The sequence below is a fragment of the Botryllus schlosseri genome, chromosome 4, assembly GCF_051294905.1.
Source record: "Botryllus schlosseri isolate E-star chromosome 4, Bs_hap1, whole genome shotgun sequence".
Classification (NCBI taxonomy): Eukaryota; Metazoa; Chordata; class Ascidiacea; order Stolidobranchia; family Styelidae; genus Botryllus; species Botryllus schlosseri.
The window spans coordinates 9,528,249-9,555,970 of NC_137239.1; the positions used below are offsets into that span (position 1 = coordinate 9,528,249).

The 27,722-nt window shown below is 40.5% G+C and overlaps 1 protein-coding gene across 1 annotated transcript; it reads left to right on the forward strand.

The window, feature by feature from the left end:
* The first annotated feature begins 470 nt into the window (after positions 1-470).
* LOC145438080 (uncharacterized) lies at positions 471-26,307 on the forward strand. The gene is made up of 4 exons (XM_080315476.1): positions 471-1,948; positions 2,015-2,077; positions 13,274-13,521; positions 23,408-26,307. Exons 1-4 carry the CDS (start codon positions 1,669-1,671, stop codon positions 23,603-23,605), a joined length of 789 nt encoding a protein of 262 aa, XP_080171602.1. The 5' UTR covers positions 471-1,668; the 3' UTR covers positions 23,606-26,307.
* Positions 26,308-27,722: the final 1,415 nt, after the last annotated feature.

Here is a 27,722-nt window from a genome sequence, read left to right on the forward strand (position 1 = left end):
GACAAAATTGTGACGTTAGGTCAAAAAATATCAAAATTGTTTACAAAGTTAAAACTTTTTTGCAACCTGCATGTCGTTTGTATCGTATATTTTGCACTGTCGGTGAACTTATCATTTGACATTTTACAGCTTATGGACTACTTTATAGGCCAACCGTTGTAGACGGCCCATTGTCTGCTCATTGTGAATCATAAACATTCAAATGAAACAAATAGGTTGACATGATGTTATGCTCAACGTACCGCAATATCCCAACTGAAGCAAGACTGCGTGGGTATTACATGGTTCTTATATCAAGAAGCGCATGATGAAAAATTGTGATGTAGACACCATTGCCAGAATGAAGTAACACGGCTTGTCAACCAACAGTGTACGCACAACTTCGGTGTTGTCAGCCAAGCAACTCTTGACAAGCTACCCGAGAATGTAGGAAAGTATCTTTCGTTGTACCACAAAAATGTTTGAATAGTTTTACCATATTGCGTAATGTAACTGATGGAATTAGTCATATGGCTTGATTTCGTTAAAATAAAGTTTTTTCATGTAAAAATTTGTCAGTTTTTGAGGCAAAGAAGTTTTTTTCTGGCCAAACTACTTCGGACAGGGCAGATAGTTTCAACCAGAAATGAACATAAGTAGCACAATGTTAACATTATGCGGGAAAACACATAAATTGCATACGTTAGGTCAAATTTGGTCAAAATTAGGATTTTTAAGTTCAAAAAATGTCAAAATTTTGATTTTATAGGTCAAAATCTTCCGTTTTGTAGGTTAAAAAAATCGCCCTATTGATCAGAGAGAAGCAGACATAGCGCCGGCTATATAACAATGCTGTTCTCAAATCAACATTGTTTTCGTCCTTATCAGCGAGAAATGTCTTTGAAGTGGCATTGCTGTCGTTGAAACATTCATTAAAAACGATATATTCTTTATATATGTGAATAAATGGGCGAATAATGTATCGATTCCGCAATCCGGCCAGCCAAGTACTTAATTTTCCTATATCCGGTCCGCCGACTAGAGAAGTTGCCCGCCCCTGTATTACACCCTCTCATATTTCTTTAACGAAGCCTACATTCTCTTCGGTGATGATGACACCGTTTATAGGAGCTAGTGTCGCCATGTATATATCCAATATATAGGGATATCGTGATTTATTGCGATGCGTCATAAATTAATTCATATTGATCGAAATCTAATTACATAATATCGGAGACCTCATCTGCTATTTATTTAATTAAAGATATTTTATTTCTAACAGCAGCTTTGTAGCGTTTTATCGTTACATCAAAGCTGACAGTTTTGAACAGACACTGATCGGAGTCACACGTTAGCTGAGAGGATTGCAACATGTAGCTTGCGGCCCATGCACCTCTGATCTGGAAATGGTAGAAGAAATGATGTGAAGATATGAGCGACAATTGTAAAAGTTGGCCACAAAACACGGAGTCAAATTAAACGAATAAAGATTACTCACGAGATTGGAAATTGTCGTGTCAAATTGGTCACGCACTACTTTTGTCGTCATAGCAATAAGTATATATATATTATGATTGCGCAGTTGTTTGATATTGCACTGCATGCACCGACTGTATCGTATTTGACAACTGAGGCCAGGTCTAATGACTGTTTTCGTCTCTTGAGTCAAATATTGTGTGTTGCCAAATAATGTCGAAGAATATTTGGAGATTTACCCTTGTTCTTGCATTGTACCTGCGCTTTGTGTCGAGCAACCAACAGCATTTTGTTTGCAAGAACATTAAAGATGTCTTCACAGATGACGGATCAGTTGAAGCGGAACCTCGTTATGGCCTACAACAAGGACCCCCTGGAAAAATGGGCCCACCAGGTGCTCCTGGACCAATAGGTACACCAGGAAATGATGGTCCATCAGGAATAGTAGACTACGACAGGATGAAGAAAGCCATTGGTATAGAAGTCGACAATTGTAAGATTATGTATATCCATTATTGCACAATACTTGATGTACTGTAGTAATACGATTCAATTTCAGACTTGGGAAGAATTACTTCAAGGAATACTGAACTTACAAGAAACCTCTCAGTCTTAACAATAGGTAGGTTATGGAATATTGTCGAGTAAATTTTTGTGATGGTATCAACGTGCCTTATGCCATTCTTATAAGTAAGTCATTGTCAAAGTATGAAGGTAAAAGTAGAAATAGAAATTGTTGCAATAAATTCAAGTAGCGGTCGCGACTCAAATTTACAGACTCCGCGACCCATCGTCATGCCGCGACCACTTATTTGCTTTATTGCAAAATTTCTTTTTCTTTGCATGATTTGGTCCATTTCAAGCGAAATCGTTCTGTATTATTGCCGATGAGCAGGCCGTGTTATTTTTGGCATATGCCAAAACTGCCAAAAATAACTTATTTTTGGCATTTTTCGATTTTTATTTTTGGCAGTTTTGGCATCGTCCTCTAAATAGATAGTTTCAGCCTCGAATTAGTCACAAAAACGCTTTATTTGGGCTAGTTTGTCCAAAGACACCACAAAATGTGCAGCATCCACGTATAATCAGTGCCAACGAACAATAATAAGAAGAAAAAACCTAACGATTTCATAGGTTAATAATATCAAACAAAACCACAAAATGTGCAGTATCCATCGGAATCGGTGCCAATGAGCAAAAAAAAAGAAAGGAAAGCCTAAAAAACACGCTCAACAGCTGATTGTTACAGCTGTTGAATAGACTTGAATCGTTTGCACTGTAACAGTGCTTCCAAACTCATGTCAGCTAAGTTTCTCCTAAATTCATTTCTCGCCCAGCCAATCTGGGAAATATCGGCTTCAACAGTAGCCGTTGAGGGAAAGCCAGTCATCCACAAAAGGTTTTCAGAGCTTCAAAATCTTTGGAGGGCCGAACCGGCTTCCATGCATCATGAAAAGAGATCACTACGCCAGTGCCATCGATCTCATCGCGGAATGAATTTTCTTCCCGATCCTTTTCCAGGAGTTTCCTGCGTTGTCTCTCAACACATTCTATTTAGTAGCCCGACTATCATTTCTCCTTCAGTCTACCGATATATTTTCGGAGGACTTTTGTCACTTCAGGAGGCTTTAATATTACCAACTCGCATGGAAGAATCCTGGGAAGGTTAGATTGTTTAAGAACATTGACGCAACAAGACTGTCTGGCAAAACGAGACTATATGCACTGGTATGCAGCTCAGAAATAGCCAGACAGTTTGTTGCGTCACCACGTTCAACTCGATCGCGATGCAAAAATCGTGGTTGATTTCGGGGGTTCCAGTTCCATGAGCAGAATATAATTTATATTTTAATAATCAGTACTGCGGCAGCTTCTCATTGATACCCGTTTCATCAAATTTAGCGCTCGACAAGCTGGTCAAAAATGGTCGTAAAATTGCCTTTGGACAAATGGAAAGTATGACGTAAACCAAATGCAGTCAGCCGTTCAAGCTCGTTGTACCCACACCATTTAGGACACCATGCTTTCACCCCTAATGGGTGGGCTGGACCCAGATTAAGAAACCTGCCTTCCACAAACGCTCTTCTCGCTTGTAAAGCAGTCATGTTAACACAACACCATGAACAAAATGCACTATTTTGCAGGCCGTGTTATTTTTGGCATATGCCAAAAATTGCTTATTTTTGGCATTTTGAAGAGCTTCTTGGAGGTACAGAACTTCAATATACAATTAAATAGTATATTCATATTGAAATGAACCCGAATATTTTCGGCTGACACTCGTCAGGGGTAATCGTCAGCAACTAGTAGAGAATTGGAAAGAACATTGTATATCAACAATCGTATCACAAAATATGACGTCACCAGCATGAAATTTCGAATGAGAGAACGTTCAATGTACTATTTTTAGGTGATACACGAACTCCTTTTGTTGACAGAGTTTTGGTTGGTGTATTTTGATAAAAGTTGATTCCAAGGCACACAAATGGAATTGTGAACGACCTCGACCTACGATTCGAAATCGGTCGTCTCGATAATTATTCGCACAAATCGGATTATCCAACAGATGTTTGCCGATGGCAGAATTAATGGCCTTTGATCGATCAGCATCAATCTTAAGTGGATGAGTTAAGGGTGAGCTTTTCACATCGCGTGACGCACGTGTTCTGATAAATCTGGGGACATGTTGGTTTATGCGGTCCTGCAGACGTCTTGACGTTCTTCCCACGTAGCCACAATCACAGTGGCACCTATATTCGTACACTACATTACTTTGTTGAAGTGCAGGAAGCACGTCTTTGCGTGTTGAAGGGAGCAGTTGTGTTGTTGTAAATATCACATTGGTTTTGACTGTATCGTAACATTTACCGACAGCAGAAATCAATTGTTTTTCAAAGCGGGTGGAAATGGGGCCAATCCAAGGTAGATGGATATAAACATCTTTTATTGTTCGTGCGGTGGGCTCTGCTCGTTTTTCTGCGTTGAATTGCGTTAGTTTCCTCTCCATGCCGCGGCTGATGACGTGTTCAGGGTAACCGTTATCAAGTAAGATTTTTCGGATGTAGTCAAGTTCTAAACTCAGTTTGTTACCCGAGCATATCATCAACGCTCTATGCACGAGTGTCCCTATGAGGTTAATTTTTCTGCGCCGAGGACTAAATGAATTCCAGCGGAGGTATTGGCCTGTGAATGTCGGTTTCCTGAAAACAGACGTTTCAAATTTGTTGGTATTGCGCTTTTCAACTAATACGTCCAGAAATGATAACGAGTTATTGCGTTCTTTTTCTATTGTGAATTGCAAGGCCGGGTGAAGCGAGTTTAAGCGAATGAGAAATTGGTCACACTCCGATTCATTCCTGAAAATGACAAATGTATCATCATTGGCATTTTCAAATTTTTATTTTTGGCAGTTTTGGCATCTGGCTCCTGAAATGCCAAAAATAACACGGCCTGCCGATGAGTGACGCGCGCAGAAACGTCGGTAATATATTGTGACTTATTGCTGAAAAATATTACCATCGCTGCATTACGAAGGTCGGTTTAATGTCGCAGTTTAATTTTTCTGACATAACATTTGCCTGAAAAGCTCGACTACTCAAAATACAGTCGGCTCCGCTAAATTCGGACGGTGTGCTTCCACTCACTTGTGCCCGAAGAATCATCCTTGTCGTTAAGTGGAAAATCAATTGTTCGGTTCATGGTCGTGCGTAAAGACGCACGAAGCATTCAAAATAAGGAACTGTTGTGCAACAAATTTATTGCAGCTGCGCTATAAACTGCAGAAATTGGCACAGATCGCATAAAAGCACGTTAGTTATACATTCAGGTTAGTTGTTCGATTCCTTACCATTCAACAAATACTGTATACTCTATTACTGTCTAACATAAGCATGTAAGGTTAAAATAGAACTTTATCACATCCCCATCAACGGAGCCAACTGCGGAGCTGTCATACGAAGCGTATTCATTTTTTAGTCATTTATTCTGTGAGCAATTTCACTTTTCCGACTATATTCCGACTAAACTTTTCTCTACCAATCTGTTATGCAAGATGCACGCAATTGTATCGAATATAAAGCTGCTGCGAAGCTGGCTTGTGTTTGTTGTTGTTGCTGTTGTTTTTGTTGTTGCTGTTGTTGTTAGTATTGTAATGTATAGTGATCGGCTACTATGGCCTTTTACAGCAGGTCTAGAGAGTATGAGAATGTCATCAGCGTTACAACTGTCTGTCGGTGAGGATAGCAAATTCAGCCACTGGTAGTAAAATCCGTGGATGTGATATCAGTTTTGTCAGCCGCAACGGTATGCCTAGAGCGCTGTCGTTTTCAAATGATCCTATAATTGAGCACCATGATCAAAACAATGACGATTGTTTTTTGTGAAGTCTGATGCATGCATCCAAAAATCGTTCTCTGAAGAGTTTATTCATTCTCAAATTTGATCCATGTTCTAACTCGCCAACCATTCGAGCGATAATTTAAAAATACATTTGAAGTTGTGTATCATGTATGCGATGGACCATAACAGTTAGTATATGTTATAATCCGTGTAGGGAGACCGGGGACAAATGTAACTAGGGGCGAATGTAATAATCGAGCTCACCGCCAGTAGGGTGTGGAAATCACCTTGATATTTTGAGTGCGTTTGCGGTAGTTATCTCTTCTGACATACCTGAAGTTACGTTGAGCTACGACGCGAAACCCCGGAATAATTTAAAAAAAACGACATTTTAGACTCTTGAGTAAATATTTTCTGGTCTGGAATAATTTGTTCAGACGAATAGTATCTCAAGTGGTTACAACGTAATATAGCTGGAACGATGCTACCATAGTCTAGCGTAATGATAGGAAAACAAGTAGGCCTACTTGCATCGCCGGGAAGGTACCATACTGAGACACTAATCATGGTCGAGCGTGTCAGGGGCAATTGTAACACTCTGTTACTTTTGCCCCGTTACAATAGCTTTTCAATGCTGAATATATTTTTTCATATGTGTTCATAATCTTGCAAAAACCATAAGTTTAATACCAGAACAGATAATACCTTTCGATACCAATTCTAACAGCATCATCTGTCGGAACGATCATACAAAAGTAGTGATGTGAATCTTACGGGTCTGTTATTTCCGTGATTTAACCACCCTTTCTCATGTTGATCAACTTTTGGTGTGTCGACCTTCAATAGTCACTTGAACTTGCCCATGACTGAATCCTCATCTCCTGACTTTCATCATGACCTACTTACATTTTGTCATTTGGTGTGAGCAATATATTTTAAATTTGTACAAAACAAAAGAATGTCATTATAGCTTTGACGCCACGCAATGTTGTGTCGTCGTTTTGCTCCACTATCATCGGCTCATTCAACCAAGATATGTTAGCCAGGTCGGTTTCGCAACTTCGCAGGTGACCAAATGACCAACCCATTATGCACGCAAAACAACAATACCTTGGTAGAAGAGTCTGAATATGTGTAGGAATATGATGGAATGAATGTGTTTCTTGTACACTTTAAACTCATGAAGAAGGCACAAAGGGTGATACTGTATTTAGATGCCAAAAATGCGATGGGGCGTAGCCTGGAAGCGTTCAACTTCTCTTTCTTTAGTTTAATGCAATACTGCAATTTGTGCTCCCATTTTCGTTGTTCATTTCGTTTGTTCTTAGTTATAAACAACAATTTTATAATTGCCTCGAATGGGTGGTACAATTGCTCCTGGGTACGGAGCGATTGTAACATTTGAGCACCGATTTTTGCGAACTAAAATTACCATGATTGATTGTTGATTGAGTTCCAATTTAGTTTTTATATCGACTATCGAGTTGTGTGGCCTTGTGGGCTTCTTTATATAAAACTTTGGATATGAAATTTCCACGGGATAAACACTTAATGTTGGAAAATACAAAAGTGTTACAATTGTTCCCGGTTCGAATGATATTTGATCGTTGTCGCTGTCGCGCTCCAGGGTTTAATCCGAAATATCGTAATTTCACACTACTCAAAACATACCAAGAATAGTCGGTGACTTTCAACCCTTTAAAACGGAATACCCTTTTTACTCAAAACTGGTACACGCCAATCCACATTATATATCGAATACATAGAACTGTTAATCGAAAAAGGGATGAGAAATCCTGCACCGTATAGGAAATGATAAATGACAATGCTAAACACTTGTCAGTGTTCGAGATTACCGGAAACAAACTAATAACATACCGACCCCGCCTGTCGACAAATATCACTTCGTTCTCATTGCTTGTCCTTTCATGTTTTCTATTACTTTTAGTTCGGTGTGCAATGTGCATGCCTATCATTCAAATATTCCAGGCCGACACTGGACTTTATTATTTATTTGAGGCAAGCTTCTATGTGAACTAATGTGAGATGAACACTATAACTTGAACTTGAAAGTGCACTGAAGACAGAAGTCTAACACCATCCTGTTTTTGTCAAATAGAAACCATCGCCAATTACCGATAGCAAAACGTGGTTATGAGGGGCGATGACCCCGGAAGCCGAGTTCAACCCCACATAAAGACACAAGGCCAGTATTTCGGGGGGAGGTTAACAAAGTGCTGTTCGGCTCCCTCTATCGCAGGGGTGGGCAAACCTTTGAGCTCGCGGGCCGCATTCAACATCTGAATCCATTCGCAGGCCGCACTTATAAAATAGGATTATAAACCAAAACGCAATATTGGTATTCGATTATATAGTGAGGACCTTGAGATATGCTCAATACAAAGAAATCAAATATTGCTTTATGATATCGTACACGCGTCAGGAACAGTGGCGAGATTTTATAGGATGGTCGACCTCAATAACCAATTCGTCAAAACTATAGAGATGAAAGTCGGTTGTTCCGATTCTTAGAACCAGGGATATCTAGATATCCCTGCTTAGAACAGGATTGAAATTTGAATCTGTGAGCAGCGATCCGTTCATATATTATTACTAATTCCACTTTTGGTACAGTTCCAGGACACACAATGCTGATAACATCATAACCATGTTAGCTTCAGACACGCTTCCACTATGTGTAGATAAAAAATAAATACCCTCACTCTACGCCAGCGGTTCTCAACCGGGGGTCCACGGACCCCTGGGGGTCCGCGAAGCATTTTCAGGGGGTCCGCGAAGCCTCAAAATAGTTGATAAACTAATTCGTATTTCTTTTAATTCGGAAAATCACGAGGCAGTTTCGCTTCATTATTAGTAAAACTCCAGAGCTCACATCAACAGAATGGCCGTCTGAGATGAAATATCCTACTGTACAGACTCATATTAATTGCTAAATTGCTGCCAATAGCCTACTGATACAAATATTTTGCTGTTTAGAGATGTTTTGTTGGGGATTGTGGGGGAAAAGTTGGATGGGTAAGGTCAATCATGGTGACTTCGAAATGTTTACAAAAATCCATTATTATGTGATATAAGCCTACACAACGATTTTTTCATAATAACTTCAAGATAAGCTGCTAGTCAGGGGTGGACGAACTTTGGCTAAAGGGCTACAGGAGATTTACGAACCATTGCGTGGGCCACTTGAATGTTGATGACCTTTACCCGATTTGGTAATGGTGAAAACGATACGCATAATAATATGTATCAAAATCAATAACAATTATGACATGAAGACTCAGTGTGCATGTGCAATTGTACATCTATGACCTAGACACGCACAGCGCGAAAAATTTTCAATGGTAATGCATGAATTCGGTCAAAAATAATCGTAAGACCTTAGTAGCTTTCACACTCTATTTAACGTCCACTTGCGAATGAATATAACTTTATTAGTTACACGAGCTTTCGGAGCGCTGCTCCTTCATCAGGTGTCAAAGCGAAAGTAACGCAAAAAGAGCAACGCAAAAATATTTTCAATTTGAACATATGCATATTATGACATCATAGGGAATGAGAAATTCTAGATACTGAAGTCGCGTACTCTATGACGTCATAGACACAAATATCAAGTTTTGATTTGAAATGCAAATAGTGAGTTGTGTGCCTAAAATCGGATTGGATAAGGTGTTTATATGCTAATTTGAAAAGAACAAAAAGTGCTAAGTCAAGCATTCATGGTGTAGTGAGACATACATCCTCTATCTATATTCAGCCCTTGTCGGAAAGTATCAAATTTGTCGATATATTTTTGTTCTGTAGCCTTGCGGAGAGTAGCGTCTTCCATGTTCCCGACCAATACATTGATAGTCATGTCGCTCTCCGAGTGCCCAGCGGAAGAAAAATGATCACCGACAGGCTTCGATTTGTTACCTTTCGAGATATCATGTCGGTGACCATTTACTCTCTTGTGGAGAGGTTGACTGGTTTCTCCTACGTACCATGCATTCGTACATCCTTTTCGACAGCGAATCAAATATACGACATTACTTGATTTACAAGTAAAATGGCCTTTGATGTTGTGCCGGGCGGGTCCTTTTGTAATCACGGTGCTGTGATTGAGAATAGCACACGTCTTGTCCCTGTATACAAGTATTCCTCATAAGGATGGCATGGAGGCTGTGGAGAGATCTCTTGCAGAAATTGGACATCCTTTAAAGAAAAGCATCATGGAACTTATCGGCTTCACGTTAACTCACAACACGTTCGAATTCAACGAAGAGATCTTTCTACAGCTTCAAGGAACGGCAATGGGCACGAAATTTGCTCCGCAATACGCAAATCTTTTCATGCATCATTTTGAGGAAGATTTCATGGAGACACAAACATTGCGGCCAATATTTTATACGAGATACATCGACGACATTTTCATGATATGGACACATGGAGAACAGTCACTGAAAAAGTTTCATGATTCAATAAACGACTTTCACCCTAACATTCGTCTGACCATGGAGAGCTCGATGACTGCAGTTTCATTCCTCGACACGCTTGTCAACATCGAAGAAGGTCGCATTTTCACGTCACTCTACCGTAAACCAACGGACTCTGGTAAGATTTTAAACTACCACAGTTTCCATCCAGTACACTGTAAAAAAGGAATAGTCTACAGCAAAGCCCTTCGAATTCATAAAATTTGCTCGAAGAAAGAGGACAAAAATGAACATTTGGAAGTTTTGAAACACGAACTAATCAAATCTGGCTACGATCAACAGCTGATAAGGAATCAAATAAAAAGGGCCCTCAATGTACCACGAGAGAAGCTCCTTGATTGCAGTCGAAATCACAATGAGGAAACACAAGATCGCAGAGTGCCGCTGGTCACTACATATTTCCCGGGAGCAGAAAAGATCCGTAAGATTTTACGAAAACATCAGCGAATACTAATCAACGATCCGAAATGCAATGAAGTATTCCCGAGAAGACCTATTTTAGCCATCCGGCAACCACGCAACTTGCGTAACATTTTGGTAAATAGTAGGCTACCTCGGTCAAGACGAGAAAATGGCGTGGAAAATTGCGGACAGCCATCATGCAAGACGTGTGCTATTCTCAATCACAGCACCGTGATTACAAAAGGACCCGCCCGGCACAACATCAAAGGCCATTTTACTTGTAAATCAAGTAATGTCGTATATTTGATTCGCTGTCGAAAAGGATGTACGAATGCATGGTACGTAGGAGAAACCAGTCAACCTCTCCACAAGAGAGTAAATGGTCACCGACATGATATCTCGAAAGGTAACAAATCGAAGCCTGTCGGTGATCATTTTTCTTCCGCTGGGCACTCGGAGAGCGACATGACTATCAATGTATTGGTCGGGAACATGGAAGACGCTACTCTCCGCAAGGCTACAGAACAAAAATATATCGACAAATTTGATACTTTCCGACAAGGGCTGAATATAGATAGAGGATGTATGTCTCACTACACCATGAATGCTTGACTTAGCACTTTTTGTTCTTTTCAAATTAGCATATAAACACCTTATCCAATCCGATTTTAGGCACACAACTCACTATTTGCATTTCAAATCAAAACTTGATATTTGTGTCTATGACGTCATAGAGTACGCGACTTCAGTATCTAGAATTTCTCATTCCCTATGATGTCATAATATGCATATGTTCAAATTGAAAATATTTTTGCGTTGCTCTTTTTGCGTTACTTTCGCTTTGACACCTGATGAAGGAGCAGCGCTCCGAAAGCTCGTGTAACTAATAAAGTTATATTCATTCGCAAGTGGACGTTAAATAGAGTGTGAAAGCTACTAAGGTCTTACGTTTATATATATCGTCTGCTATCGGCGCAACCAAGTAGTCAAAAATAATGTTACTTGCACAAATTGTGGGTCGTCTCTCTGCATACCGCTGGGCTCATTTGGCAAGGTCAACGATTATTCGGCACTTGGACTTTTCAATATCGAAGATTTCGGCGAATGCGCGGAATATTCTACTTTATGGTCAATGGTCGTATACGAGGATCTACGACTATGTGGCTGGTCCCTGGATACGTCAATATCTCGGAACTGTTATTTTAGTCAACAACATTCCAAATTTTGCGGTCAGGCTAATCTAATTTTTGGTTGGCGCTGCATCAAGTTCTCAATAAATTACCTATGGGTAATTTATTTTTGATAATATACCAAGTTTCGGTAATAGGCCCGCGGGCCACGGGTTGACCACCCCTGTGCTGGATAGAAATGACCAGGCTTGACGTAATTATGTTTATTAAAATATTTGCTCGTCAATTTTCGTTCCATATTTGTTGCGATCATACCCAAATGTGTCGTCGGGAGCGTTACGCGGTATTGTTGCATTCGACGACACCTATATTTGTGGAAATGGGTTTTTGGCACTTTCGGTAGGTATTTTCAAGACGCGACCACGTATTTCAGGAAATGCAGTTGCAGAATTCGCTTTGAAATAATAGAAGTCAACCAAACGATAATTGAGCTAAATTTGAACTAAAACTTCGTGGGGGTCCGCGGGCGCCGTGGCGGTCCGAAAGGGGTCCGCGAAGACAAAAAGGTTGAGAACCACTGCTCTACGCATACAGAGAACGAAGACACGCGCGAATCGTTTTTATAAGCACATCTCTGAAATATTGAAAACTAGAGTGGTCAATCTGAAACCACACTCGTGATCCGAATTATGTCAATCTCGTTAGGATTTTTGTGATGTTTAGCAGTTGAAACCTTTCAAACTGCGTGGGCTTTTAGATCGGGCTGTCGCGCCAGAAAATGAGCATAAAAGGTATTAACCTTAGAACCTTAGAACAGTGGTTCTCAAACTTTTTAAGACACGCCCCCCCCCCTTATGATGGTGAAAGATTTCGCCCCCCTCCCCTTATCGTCATCTCATAAAATGCAACCAGGTTGCTAGAAAACTTAACCGATAGTTTGATGGCATGGAAGGTTACGACTGTGGATGAGAGATTTTTAAACATGAAATTCAGACTAAATACAAAACAACAAACACGAATTGTATGTAAATCGCGCGGAGCGCGAAAAAAATTTCAGTTGAGCTTCGCTTCGCGCCCCCTTCAGATGCTTTCACGCCCCAATGAGGGCACGCCCTCAGTTTGACAACTATTGCCTTAGAATTATCATGGTGAAATATACTAAGGAAAAGTTTACTCAAGTCTCTACATTAGGCCTAATTCGATTTTAGTACGCATTCAATCAATATTATTCTTTAGACTCTCGCGGGCCGCACAGAACGACGTTGCGGGCCGTAGTTTGCCCACCCCTGCTCTATGGCCATTGAGGCAAACAACACATGGCGAATCGACTGTTCAGAGTTGATATTAGGGCAGCAGCCGTGGTCATCTTGTCTCGAATTTGTTCTTGAATTTTCTGCAAACCTTTTTTATGAGGATGTTGTCCAGTAACAGCGCCTTTCATTGTGACGTTTACAGAAATTGACTGCATAAAACAAGGAGGGCTGCTGCTAAAGGAAAGATGTTTCACTGTTCCTTATCTTTCATCCTCAACGGATATTACGAATTACGAGAAAGCATTAGAAGAATGTACCAAGCATGGAGCTTTATTGGCTGAATTTCAAGATCGAGCTCAACAAAATGCTGTGGAGGACCTGGTTCGGAGGATTATGCCATACGGCTTGTCGTACGTTGAGTTTTATCTGGGAATGAAGTATAATCTGTCGGTACGTAATTGCTTACCAATTTATCTCTATATTTACGTGAGCACAGGACATTTCTAACGGATGATGGGTTGCCAGTATCAACCGTCTGTTGAATTTTTCATTTTACATCATTTTACATTATTTATCATAATATTGACTTTCTGTAGTTGTTTTGGTCATTTTCATGTCAATTGTGTTTGGTACCATCCAGTGCTCTTCAACCTTTTTCGGAGTGGTACACCCTTTTAACGTTTGCTCAAAACTCGTACACCCCTGTTCATTAGGGGTCTTCAAAAATGACTTTTTTTCTCTCAAATCGCACTGGCTACTTGATAAAATTGTTAGGTTAGCCTACCTAATTTAAGCCTACACACCAAATTTGGTTCGATTCCAACCAGTAGCCGCATTGCTACGGGAAAAAGAAATAACGACAAATTTGAAATTTTTCTGTTCACCCGATGAAAGTATTAGGTTGTCTATAAAAACGATGTTCTTCAAATTTGGTTCAATTCCAACCAGTAGAAGCGGAGTTATTGCCGTCAAAAAATTTGGATTTGAATAAAATAGTATTTGGTCATAGAGTCTATTCGCCGCCAGTTAGGTCGCCTGTCACGCAAATTGGAATTTATTTCGTGTCAGCCCAAAAACAGCATGACAGTAGGAACGATAATCAACCTAAATGTAACAGTATTGGGGAGAGAGTAGGTAAAGCTACTGCTGCAGAAGCGGTAATTCAGATCAGCGATGATAGCAGGCGCACCAGCCTACTGCTTATCAGGCCTGCCCCACACCACACACAGTCGATAGTAGCGCATGGGCTGCAAGAGATGTCAGTAACCTCAGATCGTATGTCGCTATACACAGTCTATTGTCGCTAATTTGCATCACTAATAACAAAATATTAAATTGCAAATGTATGTCGAAATATTGGACATAAAATCGACATTTTAAAACAAAAGGGTTTCGATTTCATCATGGATGCTGTTTCGACCCTGGCTGGCTACGTCACTTCATTTAGGCCTATGTGCATTGCGGTATTTATTAACGTCGGGTATGAAGTACCGATTCAAGAAGTCTGAGCTATCGCGGCGGTTTCCTCAAAAATCACTAAAAGACAAATGACTAGCAGAAAACATGTTTGTTAACTGCATACTTTCCAACACCAAACGGAACTATTGGTCTATTGCCGACGGCTAAATGAATACGAGAAAATTGTGCTTATGACATCACAATCAAACCGTGTACAGTATTACACTTGATAACATCGTACCATGCTCATTAACCTGTGCGTCAACCTGTACTGACCCATAAACCTGCCTTTGTGATAGCTAGCCATCGGCTCATTGTAATTCGGATCTGGTACACCCCTGTACACCCCATCCGAGTGGTACACCCTTTGCAAATTCTGGTACACCCTAGGGTGTACGACAACCCCGGTTGAAGAGCACTGCCATAGCCAACAAGTGACCCGCGAACTATAGTTGTTACAGCGATATGGCTCGATCATGAAAAATATTTCCACCCCTGTTTCATACGCGTCGGTTTCATATCACACCAAGCCTTGTCTAATACTCTGTTTGTCTGCACAGAACTATTCGACGCCGGTCATTTCGATGCCCAGCGCCCAAATGCCATTTACTAATAGTCGGACTCCCACTTGTAGGCTACACAGTTCACCCCTACAGACTAAAGAATCCCCGCGGTATTCTACGATATTATGATACCGTTCTCTTGTCCTCGCCACGGTTGGAATTACTTCTGTATTTCTGTATTATACATAACATTTTTAGTGTTTTGCCTATATACACCATTTTCAATACTTTTATTTCGATTTCTGTAACAAACATGGTTTTGTGAGGTTGTTTGCGTCAAATCAATTGGCGTGCAAGGAAAAATTACAAATGACACGCGTGCCAGGGGCCGCCGACTAGCGTTGGGACCCCGGGAAATCCCGATCCCGGCATCCCGGGATTTGAAGCAATCCTGATCCCGGGATTACTCCCAATGAAATCCCGGGATTTGTAAAGAGCATTTTCCAAGGCTTACGTAGCGCCATATCTCTTACTTTGGTAATAAAACAATGCCACAAACTCTGCTGATTGTCGAAAACAATTACAATTATTTGATATTAAAGCCAGCTATGGCATAACAATGTACTACACAATCACTACCGTCGTAGTCTACGAATCGTAGCAGTGTAACTGAGTATCGGAAAGTCACAAGGACGGTGCTGTGGAGGTGAAATACAAGTCGAATAATGGCGAATTTCGAAAATGTCAATGCAAAGAGAAAATCACATGTTTAGCGAAACTGCTTGTTTTATAAATCTACATAAAAAGCCAAATGCAACTTGTGTCAAGACGTTTTGAAAGCTTTAGTGTCTAGCACAAAGGGACTAATAACGCATTTAAGGTCTGTACAAATGATAGTAATTAAATCAGGCATGATTCAATCGGACACGTCAAAGAAAGATCAGCTAAAATAAAGATGAGGAAGATCGATTCCTATAAAATAAATCGCATAAGCCTCGCTTCATTGAACTTCTTAACCATTTAACTGCTGTGGACGGGTGAACATTTATTCAATTACCCAAAGTGAGTGAATTCGTCGGGCCTCCAAGGCTTATGGCTATGACTTGTCAAGATGTCGCAAACGGGTTCGTGACTTGGTGATCGAGCACAGCAAATAAATCCGTAAGTGTGTGGAAGAAGAGCTTATGGCAATAAAACGCAGCATTGGACGTTTTTCGATCACGTTTCACGAATCAACTTCTATACGAAACAGGCGGTACATGAATTTAAACGCTCATTATCCGGGTGGCCTTCTGTCGCTGGGTTTCATTCGTATTCACGGAAGCATGTTTTTTCGTCAATACTACAAGGAATAAATGTTGTGTGTGTAGCTTGTGTGGGTATTTTACTACTTTGCTAATCCCGGGAAATCCCGGGATTGAGAAGCGCAAATCCCGGGAAATCCCGATCCCGGGATTTCAAATTTGATCCCGAAGTCCCAACCCTACCGCCGACCCTGCACAGGGCTATTGCTCCATCTCCGATTTGAACTCTGGTGATCTCTAGGCTAGCGTTGGTATTATCATTTGGTTTACAACAGATTTATTGCTGCGATAGTTTTTTATCGCTTTCAATCCTTTATATACACGCACCTATATAACTACAACTATAACTAATGACTTTTCAAAATATGGAACTAAAACTAGATATATAACTTTTTATAATCCGCAACTAGAGCTAGAACTACCAATTTTTTCCAAATTCTCATTACTATAAGAGCAACACCTCCACCCATACTGGCTCACGGCTTATTGTGAGAGTTGATTACTTTCAGCAACTTTGTGATCCCCAGACAAATGCCAAACGACTCCCCGGAGTCGAGAATTCCAGGTTGAAAACAACTGTCTTTGACTGAAACAAACAAACGGCGTTACACCATACCAAGAAAATAACCGAATTGATAGGAATGGGGTGCAGTAGTTACGGTTCTGTTTGTGAAGCCTTGTCTACAAACGATTTGTTTGAGAACCCATGAAACAGAACACGCCAAGTCCTAAGGCTGATCATCGTAAAATATAATATGCAATTAAAACAAGTCATATACGAGTTGCTGACAAGTTTAAACCCTACAGTTGTGACGAACAGACAATATTTGCGACCTGCAAAAATGTGGGGGTTGCAGCATTGTTTCAAAATTCAATGGTTGTATCAAATTCCGGACATTTAGGCATATTTTAGCATTTCCATATGACACAGTTGGAACAATAAAATTCTAGACATATGAATGGACGTATGGAAAACCGACCCTAAACTGAATTTTTATGGGAGTAATGTTGCCTACACCAGTGTCTGTTCAATTGGCGTGCCCGGTGCATCCTGTAGACCAGCGGTTCTCAACCGGGGGTCCGCGAAGCATTTTCAGGGGGTCCACGAAGCCTCAAAATAATTGATAAACAAATTTTGTTTTAAATTCAGAAAATCACGAGGCAGTTTCTCTTCATTACTAGTAAAACTACAGAGGTCACATTAACAGAATGATCATCTGAGTTGAAATATCCTACACTGTGCAGACTCATTTTATTTGCCAATAGCCTACTGATACAAACATTTTGCTGTTTAGAAATGTTTTGTTGGGAATTATGGAAAAAAAGTTGGATGAGTAAGGTCAATCACGGCGACTTCGAAATTTTTACAAAATTCGTTCCTCTCCTGTGATATACATAGCCCTTTTTTCCATGATAACTTCAAGATAGAATGCTGGATAGACAAGACCAGGCTTGACGGTATATATTCATTAAAAATGCGTTTGTCAATTTTGGTGCCATACTTGTTGCGATTAGACCCATATGCGTCGTCGGAAGCGTTATGTGCTATTATTACATTCGCCACCACATATATTTGTGCAAATGGATTTTCGGCACTCGTTCATATCAAATCGAAGGCGCAAATTTTCAAGACACGACCACATATATTTCAAAAAATGCAGTTGCAGAATTCGATTTGAAATAATAGAAGTCAACCCTAGCTCTACATCAGTGGTTCTTAACCTTGCCCCCAGCGCCCCCCAGGGGGCGCTGGCGATTATGAAATGGGGCGGAAGCGCTCAGGGGGCGATATGGGGGGCGCTGGGCTCAGGGGGGCGGTATGGGGGGCGCTGGGCTCAGGGGGGCGGTATGGGGGGCGCTGGAGAAAAATGGCTTCGCAGTAGTTGACGTGGTGATAGGACATATCCTTAATGAGTATTCAGATCAAATTAACACCGAAAACTTCGTTACATATAGCCTTCAAAATACATATAGGTTCAATCGTCCATGGGTGCCTAAATGACTGACACCGAATGTTCCTGTCTTGGCAATCTGAACCCCAGAAGACGAATTCCATCTGGCAGGGAAAAATTATATGTCAGTGCAGAAATACCAACCTGAAATCGTGTGCGTCTTTTAGTTTAGTACGATTGGGGGACAGGGATATTCCTGTTGGGCGATATCCCCGTTGAGCGATTCTATATTTTTTGATATTGCAGACAGGGGGTCACGAAATAACATCATGCAACGAAGTCATACCAACGGGTTCGCCCGCCCGAATATGTTTAATTATTAGTAACGGGCCCTACAGTTTCCAAGAAACCTCACAATGTTCGCTTTAAGTTTTGATGAGTCTGCGCACACTCAACAACTCACTGCGCTGACTCTTGGACAACAGTGCGTAACGACTAAAAAAAGGTAATAACTTTGGATTTGTTGTGCGCAACGTAGATTTTCTGTGTGCAGAGACCATGTCAGCACTGCGCACGTGCGCAGCTTAGAGGGAACATTGCACCTCGCTCAGCTCTACCGGTAAATGTGTTTACGTGAGCAGAGAGAGGATAAAAATTGATCTCAATTTAAATGCAATTCCCGATGATATTGAACAATTTAATCATTGATTAGTGAAATTTTTCGTGCTTCGCGCGACAAGGCGAGAATAGCTGCCTCAGTAAATGGACACCCAATGTAGATACCTAATAGGCTATCAGCAATTAGAGGACAGCCTAATGGGGGTCTGGGAGTGAAGTCCCCCGGAAGTTTGGTTTATCACCCGATGGGGTCCTGGACCAACGTTTTTTGTTTGGGGGGGGGGGGGGCTGACGAAGTGCTGTTACGGCCCTGGTAACGAACAATTGTACCTGCGGGCACGCCCGAATATGTTTAATTATTAATTACGTGCCCTTTATTTTCCCATACAAAAGCTCACTCAGTGCTGCTGGTAAATCTGATTACGTGGGCTGAGAGGATAAAAAGTTTATAGCGACTTATATATGTAATTACCACCTATTCATTCATGCATTATAGAAAATTTTGGTACCTAGGGCGACCAGGCCACACAAACTTTGCTGACCATCAAAATCACGATATGGGGTTCGTTGGGGCGAAGCCCTCAGAGGTTCAGTTTATCACGCTATGGGTGCGCAAGGCAATCGTTTTAGGGGGGGTTCACGAAGTGCTGTTACGGCCCTCCCTCATACTCATTGTCTTTATTACATTCCTTACAATGTGAAGTTGGGGGGGGGGGCGCTGGAGCACGATAATTTTAGAAAGGGGGCGCTGGAAGAAAAAAGGTTAAGAACCACTGCTCTACATGAATAGTATGATCCTATTTTCAAGAAAAGTCATTTTGTGACTATTTATCACTATGCATACAGTAATCATTTGGCCGAATGTTGCCGGTCACTTTCTCGAGATGTTGCCCGATTGACATGCATACTGTGCGCTGTATATCATATGCGCTTCTGGCTCTAAGGCAACTTCCTCGCTATTTCGGGCAACTTTGTAAAGGGCGACTATGAAGACCGTGCATTTGTAACGTCTCTAAGAGGTGACATCTGGGCGGTGCTTAGAGCGTTTATCATAATATTGCCGGATACGTTGCACAGCGCTCGGATTCACTCACTGAGTTACTGAGAGTTCTTTTGCGTGATAACGAGCGTCACAAGTCAACCTATTAGTGACAATCAAGCTTCTCACAATTTCTTGTATGACTTCAATGTACTATTCGTTCTATGATACGTCAATCTTGGTTTCTCAGAATAATTCATTGGACAAAAATGAGGGAATTCTTTTCTGGTATTCTTGGCTGGAACGCTGGAAAGCCTGTTTCTCCAAGGAGTTCTTGTACACTCCAAATAATGCTTCATGAAATGTCCATAGGACCATCAGATTTCATAAAAAAACAAGTATTAACTAGCAAATTAACAGTCTTACTCCGAATTCTATGATTCTACCACGTAGAACACGCCTACGTCTGGTGTGGAGGCAAGTTTGATCAAGATTGAAGGTCTTTTGATACAATAATTTCTCTCCGCAGCTGAACCATATTTGCGCAAACTGAAAAGCCGAGAAATTGAACTTTTCAAATTGAAGACTGTATTTGTGAAAAATTAGGACTGGTATATATAATCTGATGGTTTTGCATTGTCCAGTCATGCGTAAGGGGATAGACAACACTGCACCCCACCCCACCCCTCGTATTGGTAAATCAGTTATACACCCATGAATTTGAAACGAGTGAATCAATCGATCTTTATGAAATTTTAATCATACGGTCGATTTAGAAAATATCCTAACGTTGGGCAAAATCCGTCATTATTAACACGATTTGCAGTAGAAGCACAGATAGTCGACAAAATACTAATATTGCTTTCAGAATAGATTCATTGCAGTAGAATTTAGTAACTCGAAGACTTTTCGTGTGCCTATTCGGCACAATATGAAGCATGATTAGATTATGGAAAGAGATCCAAACGAAAGCTAAATTGGCAAACTGTGGCGTAACAATGCAATAATAAAACGGAACGCTAGGCAAATCAGCTGTACCGGTAATCATAATAAAGAGACGACAGAAAATCAAATTATATATTACACGGACAATTAGCGGTAGCCTATATATTAATGGACAATTTTAAGATGTATAGAAACTACTCCTGCCGGCAAAAATAAGGATTGTTCAATTTTAGAGACAGAGACAGATGGGAAGCAGATCTACATTTAGCGATCATTCCTGCGCCGTTAACTCTTGATAAGGTGCGCACGAAAAGTGTTGGAGTTATAAATTCCACTGCGATCAATATAGATCTGAAAGCAATATTGAAGTTTATTACCGCCACTCACATATTCAAATAATACGAATGTTCGATAGATAATCCGATGCTAGCTATACGATACTTGCTCGTATGGCTTCATCTACATCCCAACTTTCAAGTAATTGCACCTTAGTAGTTCAATTACTTTCAGTTATGAAACAGACCTATGTCCGTGTGTATCGAATAGATTGACGGGTAAGATAGTCGCATATCCGAAGTACTTGAAGCCTAATAATCAAATCGTAATTTGACGAAACCAGACTAGAACGGGGCTCGTTCACTTTCGGACCAAACTGACTACAGCCTTACGGAGAAAATGTGTTTTTGGTCCGAAAGTGAACGAGCCCCGTAGGTCCGTCTTTTAGTAGGTAATTTGCAGTATCATATTAAGTCGCCCATTCCTGCTTGTTTAGGGCTATTGCACAAATCAGAGATGACGATTTGAAGTATAACTTGATGGGGGTCCGCGGGGTCCGTGCCATATTTGCCCTATTTTTTCCATCTCAACTCCCAAAGAGCCATACATGTCGATCAACTGTTACGTCACAATTGATAATTCGTGACGTCATGGTAGCACTAATTTGAACTCACTACATGGGATTCCTCGTGTTCGACATACATTTTCTCTGCAAAAACTGATATTTATTGCTCGAAAATAAAGCTCGAAACGAGAGGTAAGGCACAGACGGGTCAAGCCCCATCATTGATGACGCAATTCATCGTAGGTAGCTAAGAATTTATTATAACTGACATTAATCGAATGTGACTGTCACACTTATTCCGAAAACCAAAATACTTATCGACTTCTCAATTCTCAAAGTATTCGGCGATAACATAACGTTGTGCTACACGCATACATTTTATCGCCGGTACTGCATAGAGCTATATACATACCAACCAAGAACGTGGATAGCTATGGCGTCTTTTTTAATTCGAGTTTGTAATTGTGAATATCACATCCACAACAGTTCATTTCGCGCCGTAGATCAGGAATACAATGTGTATTCGAAAACTGCGCTTTGAAATGGGCGTCGCCATGTCTGCTATGCTCTTTGATTAATCAACGTATCGCACACGGGTACCAAGAATTTGTGAGTGATATTGGCCACCAGCGTGACAGTCACTTAAATTTGATGATTTTGAAAACGGGGTCCGAGCCCCTAAACCCGAAGATGACATTGTCCATACCTCTCAAATACATGTTTATACTGCCACAATAATAAAAATTTTGTCCGTGATGAAAATTTACCAACAGGTCGCTGCAATATTGATCAATTCAGTACAAAAATAAATATTTGGCAAATAGCCATATGTTATACCCAAAAGAGTCATATATGGCTCGCGATCCATAGGTTCCCGACCACTGCTATAGACCAAGGGCGGACAACTTTTCCAGTAACTGGTATGGGAAATGAAGTACTTGGAGGGAGGGATTCCTGAATCGATACATTAATGGCGTATTTATCCATCTATACAAGTAATAAATTGTATTTAATGATAAACTTTATGTTTATAGCGGAAATCCCAAAACACCATTCACCGAATTTATTGAGCGTAATGAACTACAATAGCTGTTGCAGTCAATGAGGCATCTGTGTTCGATCAAAGTTGTCAACAAGTTTATTGAAATCCGGCTGCAATCGGACGTAGAAACTCCTATTTAAGATTCCACGTAAACATCATTTAGATTGGAGCACAGCTTTGTCTTGTTAATGCCTATGGTAAAAAATGTTCGCTCCCGAATTTATGTAGACCTATACCATAACTGAAGAGAACAACCGGTGATAAGTGCCAATTTTTTTCTTTTAATAAACAACAACAACATAACAACAACAACCTTAACTGAAGAAATCGTTTCGTGGCGATCTTTCTCGGGTTGGCAAACTTGGATTCATTCATCCAGCCACTCTAGCTAGACTGCAACAGTATGAAAAGATATCCAAATCATAAACCTTTCACACTAAACCGATACTTTTCATAACCCCAAATCTTAGTGGCAACGCAACACGAACGTACCCAGGACATGATGTCAACGTACGTAATTCGCGTCAATTTGCGTCAGTGATTCATGTAATTCAACTCACAGAGGAATCCGTCCGTATCTGTGTAACACTGCCAACAGGGGACCGTCCGTACTCGCGGATTAAATTATACCCGATCAAGGCCATTGGAGATTACTTTTCGATCGGCATCAGAGCAATACACACTAGGAACGATGTATTTATAAAAGAAAATATACTGGTGATTTTTCCAAATTAATTCCTTTACCTTTTGACAGACATCGCATGTGCTGTACAGATCTGGAATTGAAGTAGACTGGAATCACTTACAATGGTTACCATCTTACCCGTCACCTACACCACCTCGCGAGTACATGTTATTACAAGTGAGAAGAGCTTTTAGTCCGAGACACGGTGTTTGGAACTACATAAGCTCTCACGCTGTGCATGGAGTAATATGCGAGAACCGAATTTGACAATTCTATGACGACACAGCAGTTTTCGACGAGAGAAGATATTGATGACTTTGGTTCAACATCTACGCTGTAAATAAAATATTCATATTTTTTCTCGAAGATTTTCGGCTAACCCTCGTCAAGGGACATCGTCAGCAATATTGCGAGAATTCGAATAACTAAGTTCAACAACAATATATATCGCTAATTACGATGTCACACGGAAAATATACAAAGTTAGGAAAACGAGAGAACTGAAGCGTTGGCATGGAGATAGCGAAGCAAAACAAGTTAATGCGCGATTTTCGAATGATACACAAATTCTTTCTGTTGGCATAAACTAGGTTTACTCATAGCGATGATGGTGGACTCAAGAAGAGACAAATGAAATAAATTGCGACCCTTAGCCAATACAGAGAACATTTTTTAAGCGCAGGTCACACGTATGATATTCAGACGCGGCACCACTCGCGCATATACGTATCATTCTTTGCTCTGCTCGAGGAACGCTCCAGCCGCGTTTCATTCGATATGCGTCACAGCCTAGAAAAACTGAATTGTGAAATATGAATCAGTTGTGCGGAGACCTTCGCCGTGTACGGAGCTAGTAGGTAATACATATCGGCAATTCGGCACATAGAAGAGTCATTTGTAATAACAAGAAATGATCTTATTTACCTAATCAAATTGAAATATGTGAAAATATTCGCTCTAGCAACCACAAGTATTCAACTATATCGTTCAAAACACTAGCTATGTTAGCAATAGTTTTTTGAGGACACTTTTTCAAAATGTCCAGACTTGCAAGACCGGAGGAAAATCCTGAAAAAATGGTAAATTTTTCCCACTTCGAGGACGGTTGACTAAAGAAAAAGGTCAACTTTCTGACTCAGCTCCAAAAATACCCGCCGGAGCGTTATTTCAGCAGATTGAAGTCTAACTTGCAATTTATTTAACCAAAATTCTCAAAAAAGAGAACAAAATCTGAAAAAATAGGACATCTGGGCGTCCTCCGAGGACATTTTCAAAAAAGTAAAAAAAGGGACAAATCCCCTCAAAAGAGGACGTATGGTAACCCTAAGCTGTGTAGAATGATACCGACACGGCCCGTGCGCTCATAGACGATGAGATTACGAATCTGATTAAAAAAAAACAATCACTGACACCAAACCTATGCTTGATATGAACGGATCATGGCTACTACTGAGTATTCTATTACGGCGTTTTTCCGCTTTGATCATCGTGGTGATTTAATCCATCGAGCAGCTGCTGTACCCCGCAAAGCTCCCAACAACTGACCAACACATACAGCCAATCGCAGATAAATTATTCGCTACGATACCGCATTTGCCTGGTGGTATATGTGTTCATTTATTGAATGCTGCTGCCAATGAAAGTATTGCCATCAAAATAGATCTCAGCAATGCCTTGAACTGTCTGTGTCAGTGACGTGCGGTCCAATGAGGCAGGTGAGGCAGTGCCTCACCTGTCGTCAGGGCGAATAAGTGAAAATTGTGAAAACCCTCCCTCGAGTCGATGATTATTGATATTTTATATCGATGTTCATAAATAACTAAATTTGAACATTTTTTCACACAACATCATCAATTTTCATAATTAATATTCAAAAGGAGAGCTGCGGCACAGGTGAGGCATGGTCGTGCCTCACCTGCGACAATGCAATTCATCATAAATAGCTCGGAATTCATAACAACTGGTATCAATCAAATGCTATCGTCACACTGATTCCGAAAATCCAAATATTCAGAGTGTCAGACCACCAGAACCCCCTCAAAATCGCCAAGGAAGGTGACATTCGGCTTTATTACAAACAATGCCATCGCAGAGCAACAATAGCCAGGTGAGGCACAAACGACTTTGCCTCATGCACTATTCGCTAACAATTGGACAATCGCAGCACAGTGAAACGCGCTATCGATTTCGGAATACAGCAGTCTTGACTCTTGACTGTCTTGTAGGAATTATATAGTAGCGACGGCCAATACGTAATGCGGAGCAATACATTCCCTTACTTATGTAGCTGTTATTTATTTTCCGTAAAATTGTGGTATGTAATAGCTACTTGCATAGGCTGCATTGTCGTTGCTTTATGCTTCGAATAATTTATACCGGTACTTGAAGAGATAGTTATTATTATCCGTCTAAACTTGCCCATTTAGCACAATAGCGACCAGTCCTACGTGTATTGTATAATGGGAATTGCAACGGCTATCAGTGTGCAAAGAAAATGCTCTGTACGACCCGCTGCTGTTGTTATTCACATTTTGGATCTCTTTATCAGGTAGGCTACTTTACGTGCGTGTGTGTGTGTGTGTGGGAGCGGAAGGGGGGGCGTGCCTCACCAGCCATGAACCTCACCGCAGGTCACTGGTCTGTGTATATAGCATTTTATTCCTGTTTTCAACTTCTACCGTATCATCCGGTCGGCTAACATATCTACTACGGCAGAATATCTTTCGAATGATGTCAAAAATAAATTAATGTGCTAGTCCAACGTTCAAAAGCTTGCTAAGTCTAAGTACCGTACCGGTGCGGTTCGAGAAAGTCGTACTCAGTTAATCTATTCCTACCCCATGATGACGTAACACTCGTCTTTGTGAATAAATGAGATTTGCGCGAGTGGTGCCGCGTCTGAATTTAGATCTCCATTTTATCGTCGATATATATATCGTTGGATCCAATAGAAGTTCTTTCTGAAAATATATTCCGTCGAAAGCAATCTGTTTGAAGCATTTTATCGCAATTGTTGTTCAGTCAGTAATTGCAGTGGCAATGTGGGCGTCGAATTCAAGATTTTCTATCAAGGGTATAAAGGTTGCTGACTTTGTGGACGGTGAATTTCAGTTTGTTTGACAAATATGAATTAGCCTATCTAAAAACTGATATGATTTACCCATGTTTATTGAGATGTGCGATAACAGAAATTTGACCAGATCTGCGTCAGAATTTGAAAGTTGAAGGCAGATATATATCGATATACTTTGTAATGTATATATAATAATACACATACCCCGATAAAGAAAATACTTAGTTTAACGATAAAATTGTTAAGTGAACCATGGCTTGTACGGGGCTTGTCACTAACGAAGTATTTCTACTTTTTCTGAATAGTCATATAGGGTTCTCCGCCCTAAGGGGCTATGTTTCTAGACTAGTTCCTGATATTTCGACGAAATTAGCTAGGCTACATTTTAGACTATGTATTTTGTAAAGTAAAAAGTAGATTGTTACATGTTTGCATCCCCAGTATGAGATAAATTTCCATGCCAACTTGGGAATAACCTCTGTACCAGGACAACTGAATTTATTTTCGAAATTGGCAACTACTTGTATATATCACGTATCGGGAGCCTTGTTCGCCAAAAGAACCATATTAGCCTTACATTTCCAATTGTAATTCCCAGAGAGGCATACAACAATATCAATAAGTAGCAGAGTTGTAACCAAGTCACGAGCAAAAATTCAATTCTAGTTTTATAGTTTTGACTCAAGTCATGTCACCAACTGGTCAAGTTCGAATCCAAGTCAGGGTATAAAGCAGGGGTTTCAAACATAACGGGGAAAATTATCGCATTATTAAGCAGCTTTTTAACGGAAGTTGAGATTTTTCGTAATAAATACTTCGACGTAAATATCATAACCCATCAAGACAGAAAATGTCGAACGTGTTCATAGGCAACATCAAACCATCTGTCGACTGTCTTCAGTTCTCACTCTCAAGTAGCCATAAGCAATAAGTCGACGACATTGACACTTACATTTTGAGAAGGCAAAAAAGTACACACTCTGTTCTGGGTTTTCTGAAAATATAAGTCAAATAACTGCTATTCACAGTGGCTGAAACGAAAATCCGAAACCGTTGAGTGTAAAATACATTATATAGTAATCTTCCCAACCTCACAAAGTTTCTGACCATATTTCGCAAACATACCAGTACTGATAGACGTAATACCAATGGTTTATTTACTATGCTTCAAATTTACAACGAAATGCATTGTCTCGGCCGTCATGGTCATATGGCAGGGTCGAGTCATGCACAATCACTCGAGTCAAGGCGAGTCATAAAAATATCGCGACTCGAGTAGGATTCGAGTGACGCGTCATGACTTGAGTTATT